The sequence below is a fragment of the Cnephaeus nilssonii genome, assembly GCF_951640355.1.
Source record: "Cnephaeus nilssonii genome assembly, chromosome: 7".
Classification (NCBI taxonomy): domain Eukaryota; kingdom Metazoa; phylum Chordata; class Mammalia; order Chiroptera; family Vespertilionidae; genus Cnephaeus; species Cnephaeus nilssonii.
Genome location: NC_137078.1, coordinates 82,312,708 through 82,330,439, shown reverse-complemented (window position 1 = coordinate 82,330,439; position 17,732 = coordinate 82,312,708). Strand labels below are relative to the sequence as shown.

General features: G+C 46.9%; 1 protein-coding gene across 1 annotated transcript in view; it reads right to left on the bottom strand.

The window, feature by feature from the left end:
• CSMD2 (CUB and Sushi multiple domains 2) overlaps positions 1–17,732 on the bottom strand; it is a gene marked incomplete at its 5' end in the record, with an annotated part of 537,662 nt that overhangs the window by 184,685 nt on the left and 335,245 nt on the right. Inside the window, 1 exon segment of the mRNA XM_079778373.1 lies at positions 729–1,055. Within this exon segment, the coding sequence (XP_079634499.1) occupies positions 729–1,055 (327 nt within the window).

Below are 17,732 nucleotides of genomic sequence, written 5' to 3'. Positions count from 1 at the left end.
TGACCATTTGTCATCGGCCAAGGTGATGGGTCTACAGATTATTATAATCTAATAAGTAGTTCTCACTGCCTTTGGTGGCTCACCGTCTCCAAGATTCTGCCCCCACCCCCACCCTCACCATAACCCCAGGAGACACAGAAATGAAAACAATCACCTCCGGGCCTTGGGTTCCCTCTAGAAGGGGCCCAGGATTGAACCTGGAGGGGACGACTTTGGACTGTGGCCCTGAGAGGGGGGATGAGGAAATGCCCCAGAGTCGGCTCTAAACAAGGCTCACAGCCAAACAGAAACGGCACTCCAGACGCTGGCTTCTGATTTGACTATGGGGATGGGCCCCGGGCGAGGCCAAGCCCCCCTGGAATGCCCACAGTGGGCAGCAAGCGGCGTTCACATCAGAGAGGGATCCGTGACTAATGAGGGGACGACAGGCTTGCTCTCCCTTGGGCCCTTCCTGGTTCTCGCTGAGGCTTCCAGGAGGCGGGCGGGCGGGAGGAATGAGGTCCCAGGCTCCCTTTACATTATATATAGGAAACAAATGCTCAAGAGAGAGTGACGCCACAGGAAAGAGCACCTGCCCGGCAGCAGTGCTTTATGCTCTTCCTGGTCACGCTGGAGCCCCAGGCCTGGGCACTACAACCCTTAGAGCAGCACCCCCACATCAACACTCCTCCACCCTCAGGGACCGACTCTCAGAGGGACGGCCAGCTGGGGCCAGAGGGAGGACTCACTGGTGAAGGTGATGTTGAAGCCCCTCTTCCCCGTGGAGTGATCCGTCTGGAACTCAAGGCGGGCCACGTGGCCGCTGCTGGTGATGGAGGAGGGCAGCTGGTTTCCTGAGAAGGTGCCCAGCACTGGGGCCTCGGCGGTGGCCCCGTCCTTGATGACCAGGAAGTCGAACTGAGGCTCCACATCGATGTCATTGAAGGCCAGGTGGATGCGGCTCTCGGGCCGGGCCAGGATGAGCCACACGCAGTGGAGGTGGTTGCCGTAGTCCTCGGGGTAGTTGGGCGACAGGACGACCCCAGAGGGGCTGGTGAAATTGAAGAAGCAGGAAACTGCAAGAGAAGAGCAGTGGAGGTCAGTGAGCGTCCCTGGCATTCTGCCCGGGCCCCTGAGGGCTGGCAGGGGTGCGTTCCCTTAGATCAGTGGTCGGCAAACCGCGGCTCGCGAGCCACATGCGGCTCTTTGGCCCCTTGAGTGTTCTAACGCCACTTCTTCAAAATAGACTTGCCCAGGCCGAAAACCGACTTCTGCGCATGGGCCACGAAGTTTCAATAGCACTGTACGTGCGTGCCCGCACGTGGTATTTTGTGGAAGAGCCACATGCAAGGGGCCAAAGAGCCTCATGTGGCTCGTGAGCTGCCGTTTGCCGACCACTGCCTTAGACTAAAGATGAATAGAAAGAAAGGGTGACACCAGGGTTGGGCTGGCCTGGCTGGGCTCTGAGCTCTAGGCGGGAGACATGCTGGGTTCCATGCTGGGCATGGCGCTGAGAAGGGTGCCATGTGCAGGCATGGGGGAGTCGCTCTCCTCTTGGCCCTCTCTCTCTCTGTGTGTGCTCATCCAGCAGCGTCTCATGCTCTCGGTCCCATGTGTAGGGAAAACCATCACTTGCAGCCCCAGTGCCAGCTCCTCTCAGCTGGGGGCGATCCCCCAGGTGGTAACCAGGGCGGAGACAGTCCATGTCCATTTCTCTCCATTACATATTTTGGTGGAGAAGTGACAGGTGTGCCCTGGGGATTGTGACAGCCTTAAAGCTACAAAACTGCTAAGAAGGTTCCAGGTAAGCACCACTTTTCAGAGACCAAAGCGCTGGAAGGAACTGGGGGAGAAAGGTGACAGGGTCTCATCTCGATGCCCCACCCACGTCCTGCTACCCCTCCTTCTTTACCCCAAGGAGCCACTTTTCTGGAAACCCATATTTTAAATACTTTTCATGCCAGTGACTAACAGACCCTAGAATGAGGCTGAGACAAGGAAAGTGCTATCAATGGAAAGAGAAACACACAAAACCAAAATTAAAAAGAAAAATAATAGAATGAAAAAAAGAATTGTAACAAATATGCCACAGGGCAAGTACCTGTATTGAATTAGAGATTTTTAATTCTATAAGAATATCACCAAGATGAGCTAAGAGTATGCTCAGAGGATTCATATGAGAAAGAAATAGGATTACTATATGAAAACACAGTCCAGTACACTAGAGAAAATAAACATATATAACCCAATATTGCTGAGGCTTCATGGAAACTCATATGTATTTATTGCCAGTTGGAGTGTAAAGTTGATCTAATCCTTTTGGAAGGTTATATGAATTCTTATCAACAGCCAAAAGATGATTCAAATATTCTGCCTCAGTAATCTCTAGAAACAATTAAAAAGAAAAAGAGCCACATGGACAAAGATGTTTATAGTGACATAATTTAATTATAGAGAAAAAATGTGGACAACCTATATGTCAACTCAATAATGTGAAGTATGTTATAGCCTTTAATATGATGCAGTTTGAACACAATTATTAAAGTGATAAATACGACCCCATAGAAAGGAGAATGTTAAGCATCACTTAAGTAAATGGTAGATAATAAAATTATATGCATACTTTTGATGATAGCTCTTAACTACTTATTTATATATAGATAAAGACTAGACATGAACCCAAAATAAAAACTGTATTAGAGTAATAGGTCTGTGGGTGATAGTTTTTCAAAGTGAAAACAATATTTAATTTTTCTGACTGTGAACATGATAGAAGCTCATTCTAAACATCCTATCATATATAATAAAAGCCTAATATGCTAAGTGTCCAGTTGTCCGCTCATCTGTTCAACCAAAGCATAATATGCTAATGATATGCTAAGGCCGCTCAACTGCTCGATATGTCATGCACTGATCACCAGGGGGCAGACAGTTGACCAGTTGCTATGACATGCACTGACCACCAGGCAGCAGACGCTCCGACCAGTAGGTTAGCTTACTGCTGGGGTCCAGCTGATTGGGACTGAGCGAGATGGGCCACACACCTGCCCTGGAGACCTCCTGCAGTCCCTCCCTGGCTGGCCAATCTCCTGCGTCCCTCCCTGGCCCCAATCATGCACCAGTGGGGTCCCTTGGCCTGGCCTGCACCCTCTTGCAATCTGGGACCCTTTGGGGAATGTTGGAGAGCCGGTTTCAGCCTGATCCTGCAGGCCAGGCCAAAGGACCCCACTGGTGCATGAATTCGTGTACCAGGCCTCTAGTTTTTCATATAAGAAAGTATAAAGAAAGTAAAAACTAATATGGACAAACATTTAAATTCCATTATTTAATTAAATAATTGTTTCATTATGTGTTAATAATAATGAAACTAAATAAATTAAAATTTTGACTTATCTATATATATAAAAGCCTAAGTGACCATTTGACCGGTAGCTATGATGCACATTGACCATCAGGGGGCAGATGCTCAACACACAGGCATGGAAACATGGAACAGACTGATGATTCTCAGAGGGAAGGGGGAGGGGAAGGATGGGAAGAGATTAATCAAAGATCTTATATGCATACAAGAGGCCTGGTGCATGGATTCCTGCACCGGTGGGGTCTCTCGGCCTGGCCTGTGGGGATCACGCTGAAACTGGCAGTCTGACATCCCCCGAGGGGTCCCAGATTGCGAGAGGGGGCAGGCCAGACCGAGGGACCCCACTAGTGCACAAATCCATGCACCGGGCATCTAGTTAATTATAATGAAGTTAATTATAATGAAAAAAAAAATCATGTTTGCAAAAAACGAACAACACAAAAGAAAGGAATTCTTTGACTCCTATGTTGCATTTTTCCTTCCTCTCCCTGACTCCACCCATCCTCCCACTTCCTGTATTAGGTTCAAACTGCTACCCAAAGCCTTCCCATCAAATTCAGCAAAGCCAACCTGGTCCCTAGCCACATTCAGCCTTACTCCTGTAATATCTGCATTTTACAAGTATAGAAAGAGTTTAGGCCAAGGGGAAAGCTTTAAGGCAACACCAGATATAGTTAATAGTAATTATTATTATTTATTATTGCCAGTGGGGGCTTACTAAGTGCGGGCACTGTTTCAAGCACTTTCATCAATTACTCAATTTAACTATCACAATAACATTATGAGGTGGGTACTGTTATTAATCCCATTTAAAGATGAAGACACTGAGGCACACAGAGGTTAAGTAACTTGCCATGGCTGGGCATCAGTAAATAGTAACATTAAATTCAAATTTATGCAAATCAATGCAAATTAAAACTAATCTGACTCCGGGGCCAACCTCTTAGCCACCCCTCAACACTGTTTCCCAGTAAGAGATGAGTACTGCCCATTGGGCTCAAGTCTAACAGTGGAGTCCCGGGGGTATTCTCTATGCTGAAGATGGAATTATCAACCCCAACCATTACACCTACCCTGAATTGGGGGGCTCTAGGGTGGATCTGGATGCCTTCAGACAGCTATCCCATCACCAGCTTTGTGGCCCTCCAGCTGGGGGTATAATGCAAATGATGAGGAATTCTAACCTAAGAAAGCCAAGTACCTTGAAGACTGAAGGGAAAAACCATGTGGCCTGTCTTTAGTTGAACAACATCACAGTGCACTGAAGGCAAGAAAGTGCTATGGTTTCAGAGGGAAGACCATCAAGGGTACTGTAAGCATATGAACAAATGGATTTGCTGCAGAGGAGAATTTAGTTAACAGCACTCGAGTCTCCACCACCACTCCATCACTCTATTACGTTATTCTTTTTGCTTTATACCCTTTTTCTATGCTGTAAAGCTGCAGGGGTACCATTTTGAGCAGCTGTATATGGCAGTGCTACCTACCACTCTCTAAAGTTATATTGTTCATTTGTTTGTTTATGGCCTGTCTCTCTTTCTTCCCACCATGTACACATGTACTCCGTAGGAGCAGAAATCTTGCTTGATTCCTCTGAATCCTAATGGTTCCACAATGCCTGGCATATTGTAGGTGCCCAATCAATATTTGCTGAATGAATCAATGAGTATTTAATGGTTGATGACATTTGAAAAGAGGGTGACATGAATACATAAGCCTTACATTCCATCCCATTACAAGACCCAACTGCCAGAATTGACCAAAGTCTGTAAAAACAGGTGGGCACCCGTATCAGCTCTGGAAACTAGAGACGAATACTGTGGCACGGTCCTCAATGCATGTCTCTTAAACACAGTGCAGATCTCTCCCTATACGGTTTAGAGTAGAAAAGAGTATAACCCAGCCAAGTTGTTAGGCACCAAAAACAAGAGCTCCCAATATTAGTGACCTTAAAAATATACTGTTCACATAACACTCAAAAAAAGCCACTTGAAAATGTTTTCTACCAAACCAAGAGATGAATCAAAATGAAGAACGTAAGTTTGGGAAAGTTATGGTTCATAAAAATTATAAAAAGGGTTGGCAACAAGCAAATAAGCCATACAGTAAAGAATCTAAATAAATGCTATACACATAGTTATAAAACAAAATGCAAGTGTAACCATTAGTCTTTCAAAGAGAAGATATATCACTGCTGCCCAAAACCCAGGGTAAAAAATTGCAGATTATACTGATATAAAGAGAAAAGTGGGAGGAAGGAGATATGCTAATTTCCTCATCTTAGAATAAATTCTGTTACATAGTTCCTGTGGTTAATTTGAGAAATATAGGTTAAAGCATGTTTTAATTAAGTGTAATTAGTAATAGACTATAAAGTAGCTTATCTTCAAAATTACCAAAAGGGGAAAAATATAGCAATCAATGTAGCAAAAATAAATAAATAAATAAATAAATAAATAAATAAATAAATAAAATAAAATAAAATAAAATAAAAAGGAATTCAAAGGAAAAACCAAGGAAGTATAAAGAAGTATAAAGATGCTAAAAATCACAAAAATTATCCTATATAATAAAAGCCTAATATGCAAATTGTCTGAACGGCGGAACGACAGGTGGAATGACCAGTCACTATGATGCACACTGACCACCAGGGGGCAGATGCTCAACGCAGAAGTTGCCCCCAGCCTGCAGGCCTGCAGAGGGAGGCGACCAGCAACAGTGGCAGGGGGCGGGGCTGGCCGGCAGGTGGGTGGTGCCCCTACTAATCGCCCTGCTGGTCGCCTCCTGCCGCCAGCCAAGGCCAGTGCCAGCGGGGCCCCTTACCCCCCCACCCTCCCGATCGCCCCTTCGACAGGTTGCCCTGCCGAGGGAAGTGACTGGTAGCGGCGGCAGGGGGTGAGGCTGGTGAGCAGGCGGCGCCAGGCCGCAAGTCAAGGCTGGTGCCAGCGAGGGCCCCCCAATCGCCCCGCCTGCCAGTTGCCCCACAGATTGGCCCTGATCGACAGCCAGGCCTAGGGACCCTACCCTATATATTGGGAACAGTCTCTTAGATTTAAAAATTAAAACCTGGCAAGGCTACTCTAGTACTGAAAAAATAGGATGATGCAGCGATGACATGCATGGACTCCAGCTTGCACATTTTGTGGTCAGCCCTGATTCTGACACTTATAACTGTGTGACAAAGCCAATTACTTAACTTCTCTCTGCTTCAGTTTTCCCACCCACAAGATGAGGAAAATGGTACTACTGTCTCAGAAGGATCATGTTATGTACTACTTTTTATAATCAGGGCAAAAAAATGTAGCTGACCATACAACAGTAAGATGCCTTTCACCTGTGTGTAGCCTCCCGGATTGTGAGAGGGATGTCTGACTGCTGGTTTAGGCCTGTAAACCAGCAGTTGGACATCCCCCGAGGGGTCCTGGATTGCGAGAGGGCGCAGGCTAGGTTGAGGGACCCTCCCACCCCCTTGCACAATTTTTGTGCACTGGGCCTCTAGTTTATAATAACAACTGTAGATAGGCTAATCTATCCTAGTAAACATAACTCTCATTTTGGGACAGGACACAGTCTTAAACAAAGTGATTCAGAATAGTAATAAATAAGGAATGGACCAAAATTGCTCTCATTTCAGGAGAATGTTAAAATTTACCAATTCTCAGGCCATCACAGAGTCTAAAAGCTTACCAGGTGATTATGACCAGCTATATAATGTAGCTGCCAGGGTTTGAGAACTACTGGTGGAGGCAAATGCAAAGTACATAATAAAAGAGTTTTAATATATCAGACCCTTGGATAATATCAAACTCCTGGATGATGTTTTATTTTCTTCAGGACAAGAGTCCTCTGGATAGATACCAAGAAACATTTATTTTTGCACCTAGAAAGAGACAGAGCTGATACTATTAGAAAAAGAACATGTCCCTACAAAGTTGGATCCTCCATCCCAAGAGCCAACCCAAACTTGCTGCAACAAGGGCAGGAGAAGGGAGTATGCATTGTGTTACACAGGTCTCTTACTGGAAAATTATGTTTACACTAGAGGTCTGGTGCACGAAATTCGTGCATGGGGCAGGGGTGTGTCCCTCAGCCCAGCCTACACCCTCTCCAATCTGGGACCCCTCGAGGGATGTCTGACTGCCCGTTTAGGCCCGATCCTAAACAGGCAGTTGGACATCCTTCTCACAATCCAGGACTGCTGGCTCCCAACTGCTCGCCTGCCTGCCTTCCTGATTGCCCCTAACCGCTGCTGCCTGCCAGCCTGATCACCCCCTAACCACTCCCCTCCAGCCTGATCACCCCCTAACCACTCCCCTGCCAGCCTGATTGCCCCTAACTGCCCTCCCCTGCAGGCCTGGTCACCCCTAACTGCCCTCCTCTGCAGGCCTGGTCCCCCCAAACTGCTCTCCCCTACAGGCCTGGGATCCCCCCCCCCCCCCACTGCCCTTCCCTGAAGGCCTGGCCGCCCCCAACTTCCCTCCTCTGCCGGTCTGGTCACTCCTAACTGCCCTCCCCTGCAGGCTTGATTGCCCCCAACTGCCCTACCTTGCAGGCCTGATCCCTCCCAACTGCCCTACCCTGCTGGCCTGATCGCCCACAACTGCCCTCCCTTGCAGGCCTGGTCCCTCCCAACTGCCGTCACCTGCTGGCCATCTTGTGGCGGCCATCTTGTGTCCACATGGGGGCAGGATCTTTGACCACATGGGGGCAGCCATCTTGTGTATTGGAGTGATGGTCAATTTGCATATTACTCTTTTATTAGATAGGAGGATAGAGGCCTGGTGCATGGGTGGGGGCCAGCTGGTTGCCCTGAAGGGTGTCCCGGATCAGGGTGGGAGTTCCCTTGGGGTGTGGGGCAGCCTGGGCGAGGAGCCTGTGGTGGTTTGCAGGCTGGCCACGCCCTCTGGCGACCCAAGCGGAGGCCCTGGTATCTGGGATTTATTTATCTTCTATAATTGAAACTTTGTAGCCTAGAGCGGAGGACAGGGCTGGCCAGGGTGGGCGGGAAGCTTGGCTTCCTCCATTGCCAGGGGCAACCCAAGCCTCCTGCTCTCTCCAGCTCTGTGGCCGCCACCATATTTGTTGGGTTAATTTGCATACTTGCTCCTGATTGGCTGGTGGGCATGGCTTGTGGGCATAGCGGAGGTATGGTCAATTTGCATGATTCTCTTTTATTAGATAGGATGTTATATTGAAACACTTCTGTTACAGAACAGTTTACTTCTCAGTGTTACAAATATGGAAAACAAAAAGTGATGTGATTGGATCTCATCACTATCTATCACCCAGGTTAAAAGAGGAAAATGCGGTGCCTTCTGAAGCCTTTTGGAAGGTGTCACCAGGTTGTGCAAATGGATCTTGATTTTGGATAAACCTTTATATTAAAAGGCTCCCACATGGCTCAAAATTTCAAAAAATAATAAAGGTAGAAAACTCATTAACAAGTGGCTGCACAACTGTGCATAATATCAGGTAATTATTTAACTAGTAGCCCTGCACACGAATCTGTGCGCCAGTTCACTGCCCTGCCCTCCTGTAGCTCCCCCTGCCCCCCATAGCTTGCTGCCCTGCCCCCTCCTGTAGCTCCCTGCCACACGCTTGTAACCAGTAGCTTGCTGCCATCCTCCTGTAGCTCTCCGCCCACTGTCCTGCCCTCCTGAGATCCCTCCCTTCCCTTGCCTCCCCTCATAGCTTGCTGCCCTGCCTCCTCCTGTAGCTCTCTGCCGCCTGCTTGTAGCTTGCTGCCCCACTCTCCTGCTGATCTGTGATCTAGTCGTTACGCTTCACAGCGTAATGACCATTTGCATATTACATCTTTATTATATGGATATGATCTTGAGTAGAAAATAAAAGAAGCTTTTTTGAAAAAAACCTCTTTTTTCTTCTGGTGTTGTCACTGCTAGCTTCACTGCTTTCAAAATGATAACTCAATTTCTAGGAGACTGGTAGAGCAAAACAAAATTCAAAGATGATATTCGAAAAATGGATGATGCTCGCATTCTAAAGTAAAGATATGACAGTTGATACATTATGCCCCAAAGCACTGAAACAGACAAAACGAACTGTTTAAAAAATATATAAGAATTAAAAAAAGATATACTCATCTGAGGCTAAAAGTAAATAAATAGAGAGGATCTGTAAAACACTTTGAGTGTGAATGTGTTATATGAGACTCTCTAACTTCAAACAAGGAACATCACCTTATTTACAAGTGCCCGTGAAATATTACAGAAATGGACTTTATATTAGGCTGCAAGAAAATCTCCATAAATCCTTCTACAAAGGATAAACTGTTGGGATACATTTTCTGTTCACAGTGCAAATAAACTAGAAACCAATAATAAAATAATAAATAAAAGTCCCAATCATTTGAAAATTTATAAAACCTTTTCCTAAATAAGTTCTTGAGTTCAAAGAAGCAACAAAAGCTGTCAATACAGGCTACTTATAATAATGATGATGATAACAGGCCAAAGCCACATTTAAGAGCAAATTCATAGCCCTATTCATTATTAAATAATAATACATTAAAAAGTGAAATTAATGTTTAAAGTCAAAAAGTTACAAAGAGAATAACTAAATAACAGTAGGGAGAGAAGGGAGAGTAAACTTAGTAAAGATAAAAGCAGAAAAAATAGAGATCAATAAAAGATAAACTTCTCTCTAATCTACTCAATAAATTATGAGAAGATGTAGAAACACAGATAGGACAATAAGTTAAGGATATAAGCCAATTATAAAAGAACTAGAAGCCCAGTGCACGAATTCATGCACAGGTGGCATTCAGCCAGCCTGGTCCCAATTGGTGGATCAGGGCTGGGCCTGTAGGGAGGAGGAGACAGCGGGAGGTTGGCCGGCTGGCCTGCCCTGATTGGGCCCAATTAGGGCCGGGCTGGCTGGGAGGAGGGGCTGCAGGCGATTGGTCGGCCGGCCCTGCCCCTGATCGGGGTGGTGGGGGCCCATTGGGGGCGGGATGGCCAGGGGGAGGGGCTGCAGGAGGTTGTCTGGCCGGCCCTGCCCCCTATTGGTGTGCTGGTGGGGGGGCGATCAGGGGCAGGGCCAGCTGGGGGAGAGGCTTCGGGCTGATAAGGGTGGGGCCAGTTGGGGGGGAAGGGCTGAGGAGGGGTGGTCGGCCAGACAACCTGCTCTCCACTGGGGTGGGAGAGGCTATCAGGGGTGGGGTGGCTGGGGAGAGGGGCTGCGGGAGGTTGGCTGGCCGGCCCAATCCCCTGATCGGGCCGGTTTGCTGGTCACAGTGGACGTCATAGCAACCAGTTGTTCTGGTCATTCCGGCATTCTGGTCACTGGCTTTTTATATATATATAGATAGTTTGTATAATATAACAATAAATTTGAAATATTAACAAAATGGAGAATTTCCAAGGAAATTCTGAGTCACCAAAATTGTGAGAAGAGAAAAACCTAGAAAACTGAAAAATACCTAGGGAGTAAGTGGTTTCATGACTAGAGCTTTAGAATTAAAAAAAAAAAAAGTATAATAGTAAAGCCATTAAAACTAATCTAGACACAATCCTATAAAAAGTATGTATGATACACGTATTCACACACCCCTAACTCACACACCAACACATTCACAGTGTAAAAAAACCCCACCTATATGCAAACCACTAGCAGATCAAATTCAGCCCCAAAACAATAAACAAACATGACCTATATAATGAAAACAACAACACTTCTGGATAGGTAGAAAAGAAAAACAATTTTCCTGGATGATGACTTCATATTGTTAAGATGACAATAATTCTTAAATCATTGTATAAATATAACAATTCCAGGCAAGACTCAGGCCATTCCTCCCCACCCTCATGAACTTAAAAAATCATAAGATCTGTTGGAAAACAGATGAAAATAGGCAAGCACTCTTTGAGAGATACGAGAAATAATAACTTATGAGGTGCTGGGTGGCATTCTAAGAGCGTTGTATGCTTTAACTCATGAAACCTCACAGCAGCCCTCTGCGGTGGATACTATTATTATTCCCATTTTACAGATGCAGAAGACTAGTCCAGGTTCAAGTAAACAGTCACACAGCATGTAAGTGATAGGGCTGGGACATGAACCTAGTCAAACTGGTTCCAGAGCCCAAGCTCTCAACACTGAGACCTACTTTCTCCCAGTGAAAGGAGAGCTTGCCAGCTCAGATATAAAATCATATTATAAAGGTGCAATGATAAAATCTGTATTGTAGTAGCTTCACATGGGAGATCACTGGAACTAAAAAAGAAAGCTCAGAAACAGAAATATACATCTAAAAATTTAGTATATGATAAAATAGGCTTTCAAAAGAGCAGGGTAAAGGCTGATTGCTTGATAAAGGATGCTTGGATAAATGGCTAACAAGTTGTAGAAAAATTAGATCCACACCTCACTCAATGTACCACAGAAGTACTAGAAGAAAATATGAGGAATATTTGTATAATCTCAGAGGTAGGGAAAGGACTTTCTTAGCATTATACCCGAGTTAGAAATCATAAGGGAAACAATATTTTCAATTACAGAAATGAAAAACGTTTGGAGATAAAGTATTTGCAAGTTATTACAGTTAAATATTTACTATGTTTAACATGTAACAAACTACAATTCATTAGAAAGATAAACACTCAAAATATAAATATGGGCCAAGGAAATTAAGAGGTGACTAACAAAAGAATAAAGTTGGTCAATAAAGATGTGGGAAAATGTGCAGTATATTAAAAAACAAAAACTTCAAACATCAGAGCTATCAAATTGGCAACAACACCACATGGAAACTTGCAAAAGATGGAGAGAAGTTGGCAGGGCAGATGGAGACAAAGCAGCCAAGAGGTGGGAGTAAAAACAAGGAGTGGCTTCCAGAAGGAGGAAGGGCTGTCTGTTCTGAGATACAACTAGGTGTCTGTGTATGAGGAGGATGGAAAACGACCCATTGGCCTGGCCAGCATGGCCCAGTGGTTGAGCATTGACCTATGAACTAGGAAGTCATGGTTCGACTCCTGGTTAGGGCACATGCCAGGTTGCGGGCTCAATCCCTAGTGAGGGCGTTTAGGAGGCAGCCAACCAATGATTCTCATCATTGATGTTTCTATCTCTCTCTCTCCTTCTGCCTTCCTCTCTGAAATCAATAAAAATATATATTAAAAAAAAAACGAAAAAAACACAAAACCCATTGGATTTTTGCAACAAGAGGCTCATTGGTAACCTCAGAGAGAGCAGTTTCCAGGGGTGGTGGACACCGAGGTCAAAATGGATGGGGTGACAAGGGACTGGGAGGCAAGGAATGGATACAGCAAGGGAAGACAACCTGTCAAAAAAGTCTGGATGTGACGGAGAATCTCAGAGAATGGGCAAGGAGATGTGGGGTATGAAGAAAGATCTTTACTTTTAAGATAAGAGAGACATGAGAAAAATTAAAACGTTTTTTATTTGAGAAAGAGGAAGGGAGAGAGGAAGAGAGAGGGACACAGAGAGAAACACTGATTTGTTGTTCCACTACATTCACTAGAGTCCCGGTGCATGAATTTGTGCACCAGTGGGGTCCTTTGGCCTGGCCTGTGGAATCAGGCCGAAACTGGCTCTCCAACCTCCCCTGAGAGGTTCCAGATTGTGAGAGGGCGCAGGCCAGGCCAAGGGACCCCACTGATGCACGATCGGGGCCAGGGAGGGACATGGGAGGTTGGCTAGCCGGGGAGGGATCACATTTCACCCAGTCTGGCCCATCTCACTCAGTCCTGATTGGCCTGACCCCAGCAGCGAGCTAACCTACCAGTCAGAGTGTCTGCCCCCTGGTGGTCAGTGCACATCATAGCGAGTGGTTGAGTGGCCTTAGCATATCATTAGCATATTATGCTTTGATTGCCTAAATGGACCACCAGACATTTAGCATATTAGGCTTTTATTATATAGGATTGATTGCTTCCTGCATGTGCCCTGAGCAGAGATTAAACCTGCAACCTTGGTGCATTGGGACCAACTGAGCTACCCAGACCAGACCTGAGAAAATGTAAATGCTGATGAGAAGGGCTTGGCAGAAGGGGAGAGGCTGAAGAAACAGGAGGAGGAAGAATTACATAAGGCATAAGGTTCCAAGAATGTGGGAGGTGAGGGAGAATCTACAGCAACATTTTTGAAACAGTGGGTTGCAGCCCACCGTTAGTGACTTGTCATGAAAGAGATGTGGTGGGTCATGAGCTGGATGCTAAAAGGAAGAAAAAAAAAAAAGGAAGAGAATGGAAAATAATTGAGTGCATCATAGGTAGTAAAAGCTAAGGGCTGTTTGTGGATTGTATGTTTCAATTATGTGCGAGTGTGTACTGTGTTGCACTTCTTACTGTGAGTTAAAGGTGTCTGAAGGTCCCTGATCTAAAGCCTAAATGGGATGCACAGTCTAAAGGGGGATTGGTTATTGATGGGTGAGAATCTGTTAAAAAGGGTGGAGAAGTGAGAGGAAGGAAGGATGGGGACGGGGATGATTTGCAGGCTGCTGCCTTTGATATTTGGAAGTTGAAGGTATTTTCTGGGAGGTGGGAGACAAGGTCATTTCCTGGTGCAAGGTGAGGACAGGGGGCTGTTCGTGGGCTGGAGAGTGGAGAATGCGCGAGATAGCTTCCACGGAGAAGAGGAGAATAGACTGCCTTGAGAAACACAGATGGACTGCTCGGCCCTACTGCAGGCTTGATCAAGATTGGTGCCACGGATTTGTAGCAGCGCCAATTTGTCTGCTTGGGTGATTTTCTCCAGCAGTGCTCACTCAAGCAGGAGAGGCCCCATCAGATTATCCTTGCTTCATTGGGTCTCTCTGGACAAGTAAACTGAGGCGGCTCTGCTTATTAATGTATAGCTGAGATGGAAGCAGAGGCCTTACAAACCCACCCTTGAATTTCTTGCGCCTCTTTCTGCTCAGAAGCTCAGTGTATGTTAGTTTTCAGCTGCATTGTCTTAATGTCATCCCTGGCACTGGAGCTGCTGGAAGGCGTCATTTAACTTCATTGGGCCCACGGAAGGTGTACGTGGTTCTCAAGGTCACATGCTTGAGGGGTGAGAGTGATCACCCAGCAGGGCTCATCCTTATCACAAATCAGTAAGTTAAGACTTGGTTCTCTTGAGGAGGACACAGGGGATGCCTTCTAGAAACTCAGACACATTCCAAAGGAGCCTCCGGGATAAATGGACAATGCTGGCCATGCATACCTAAGCACACAGTATGTCCTCTTATTGGATTACGAAGCCATGGATGGTGCTCAAGTTTTTGTATTCCTTTCTTTATGGGGGAGGCACGATTTGGGAGCTGCTGTCCTGAGTTAAATTAGCAGGGCACTCACCAGAGCTGACCCCTCCCACATTCCTGAAACTTTCATTCTGTGCCCCAGAGGTCTGTCTGTCTTTTCTAGCTGCCCCTTCACAGTCCTCTGAAAGCTTTCCTCTCCCACCTGACGTTCACATCCAGGACATGAAAGGACCTACAGGGGGTCCCAAAAATGTATACACACTTTAACAGCTGATAGCTCCACTTTGAAATGAAATGTATTTTAATAAACACTGCCTTTGTAATGATTCAAAGTGTGTGTCTACATTTTTGGGGACACCCTCTATTTCGGGGTCATCTTCGCACACTGCACACTCCCTAGAGTACCCCATCCCACAAACAACTCCTAAAGTTTGCCTCCAGGACAGACCTGTTTTCCAAGCCAGACCCATATATCCAATGGTCTTTGAAACATCTCACCTGGCTCGAGGATTAATGGCGTCCCTGCTGTGTGCCAGTCACAGCAACCAACCAGAAGATAAGCAAGTCCTCAGCCCTCGGGAAGTTTATATTCTAACTAGAGGCCCAGTGCATGATTGAATCATGCACGTGTAGGGTCCCCTACACGCTTTCGCTTTTCGCGGTGGAGCTGGGTGCCTGTCTGCTCCTGCACCAGGCCTTTCAGAAGCCTCCGCTGAGCAGACAGGCACCCAGCTCCTACGCTTTTGATGGTCCCCAGCGGCTGAGGGGGGCTACCCTGCTGTTGAGAGGCGCAGGGGGCGGGGATTCCCGCCCCCTGCGCCTCTCAACGGCTGCTGAGGGGGGCTGCCTCGGACACCTGGCTACCCTGCCGTTGAGAGGCACAGCCGGGTGTCTGCGGCAGGCCCCGTCAGCAGCTGCGGATCTGGCCATTGAGAGGCACAGGGGGCGGGAGTCCTGCCCCCTGCGCCTCTCAACAGCAGGGTAGCCCCCCTCAGTGGCAGCGGATCCGTGCCTCTCAATGGCCGGATAGGCCACCCCAAGTCCCGCCCCCCAGCCTCCCGCCGCCCAATCGTGGGGGTAGTGGAGTGATGGTAATTTACATGTTACTCTATTATTAGATAGGATAGGTGGCAAAGAACATAAGACAGGGCACAGGGGAAACGTGAATGGAGTGGGGTGGCCTCCTGTCAATAATGGGGTCAGCATGGCCTGTCTGAGGAGGTGGCCTGGCAGGAGCCAGCTATCCTAAGGGAAGATCGCTCCCGGTGGAGGGGGTTTTAAGTGCAAAGGCCCGAGGAGGAAACGGGCTTGCTGTATGTGACGGTGGAGAGGAGGCCGATGTGACATAGCAAGATGAACCACAGCCAGGCATAAGGAATGAGTTGGGAGAGGACGGCAAAAGTCTTTTAGATAACGAGGAGTGTGGATTTTATCAGAGCAATGAAAGTAAGTAGGTCCAAAAGTGAACTCCTCGTCTTCTTCCCCCAACTTGGTTCTCTTAGATTCTAGGATCTGGAATGTTCCCTGACATCAGCCAATGATTCAGACCTATTATCCCCGAGTTATGGGCTTTCCCTGTGCCCTCTTCTCACTCCCCAACTTCTCCTCCTATACGCAACTACCTCTCAAGTAAATACTAGTAGCCCAGACCCTTCTGCACATTCCAGACTCAGTGTAAAACTGATGGACATCTCTCCAGGGTGATCCCACTGGCACCTCAAATGCTTGTCCCAAATTGAATGCCTTATCTATGTCCAGAAGCCTCCTTCATTCCTTATCTCCATGAATGACAATACCCAGTTGCCTAAACAAAATACATCCGCTCCTTCTCCCTCAATCCCATATTCTATCAGTTACACACTTCTGTTGATTCTATCTCGTCAGCATCTCTTGCACTTGTCACACCCTCATCACACTCCTCTTAGGCTGAGGCCCTCTTCCCACTGCATCCATCTACCTGGCTTCTCGGCTGTAAATCTCATTCCTTTTGAATCTATCCTCCATATTGGCCTCAGGGTGAATTTTGTAAATCACACATTTTCATGATGTTAATCGCACAGAGGGTAAAGCCCAGACTCCTCAGAAGGGATCAAAAGACCCCCAAAGACCTAAGGCATTTGCCTATCTCTTTAATCTTTATTTTTCCACTCCCAGCAGATGAAGCGCACTCTCCCCCCCCCCCCACACACACACACAACTGCCCCCTACATTCCAGCCACATTAAACTACATATAACTCTAAAATGTGCAAGGGAAACCCCAAGTCTTAGTGAGGCTATTTTCTCTTTCTGGAATGTTCTCTTTTCCTGGACTAAAAAACAGCATTAAATGGCTGCTCACCATGATCAAAAAAGTATGTTAAGCCCTGGCCAGTTTTGTTCAGTGGTTAGAGCACTGGCCTGCAGACCAAAGGGTCATGGGTTTGATTCCCAGTCAAGGGCACAGACCTCAGTTGCAGGTTCCCCAGCCCTGGTCAGGGTGCATGCGGGAGGCAACCAGTGGATGTGTCTCTCTCACCTCGATGTTTCTCCCTCTCTCTCTCCTCCCCTCCTTCCTCTATTCCACTCTCTCTGAAAATCAATGGAGAAAATATCCTTGGGTGAGGATTAAAAAAAAAAAGATGTTTAGATTTCCTTCCAGGGAATCTACAATGATCCAGGGGAGTTTACAGTTAGCTGGAGAGAGCTGCCTTCAAGACCATGGTGGAGCCTTCCCTGACTCCCAGAGCAAATGGGAGTTAACCGGTGGCCTAGGGCAGCAACCCACTTCCTGAGCCCATCGCCTGAGCCCCCCAGAAGACCGCCCTTGTACAAAGGGACTGTGGGAAGAGCCTAGAGTCCCAGGAGGGGTAGCCCAAGGCTCTCCCAGAAAGCCAAGCTTAGAAAAGGTGAGCAGTGGCTCCCCCAGGAGCCACGGAGGCCAAGGCACCACAGCAGCAGTGCTGCTCTGACCAAGTGAGATGACACATTTGCCTGGAGGTGCACGGCGTTGGGGGCAGGTACTGGCAGTGCTGCAGGCAGCAGCTCCTGAGCCAGAAGCTGTGTAAACAGATCCTGACAGCTTCTGAGTCAGACCCTGCGAAGCGCAGTGGAGAAGGCAGGGTCTGTGTCAGGCCCTGGGAACACACCTCGCATACACATAAGTTTGAAAATTTTACAGAGTAGAGGAC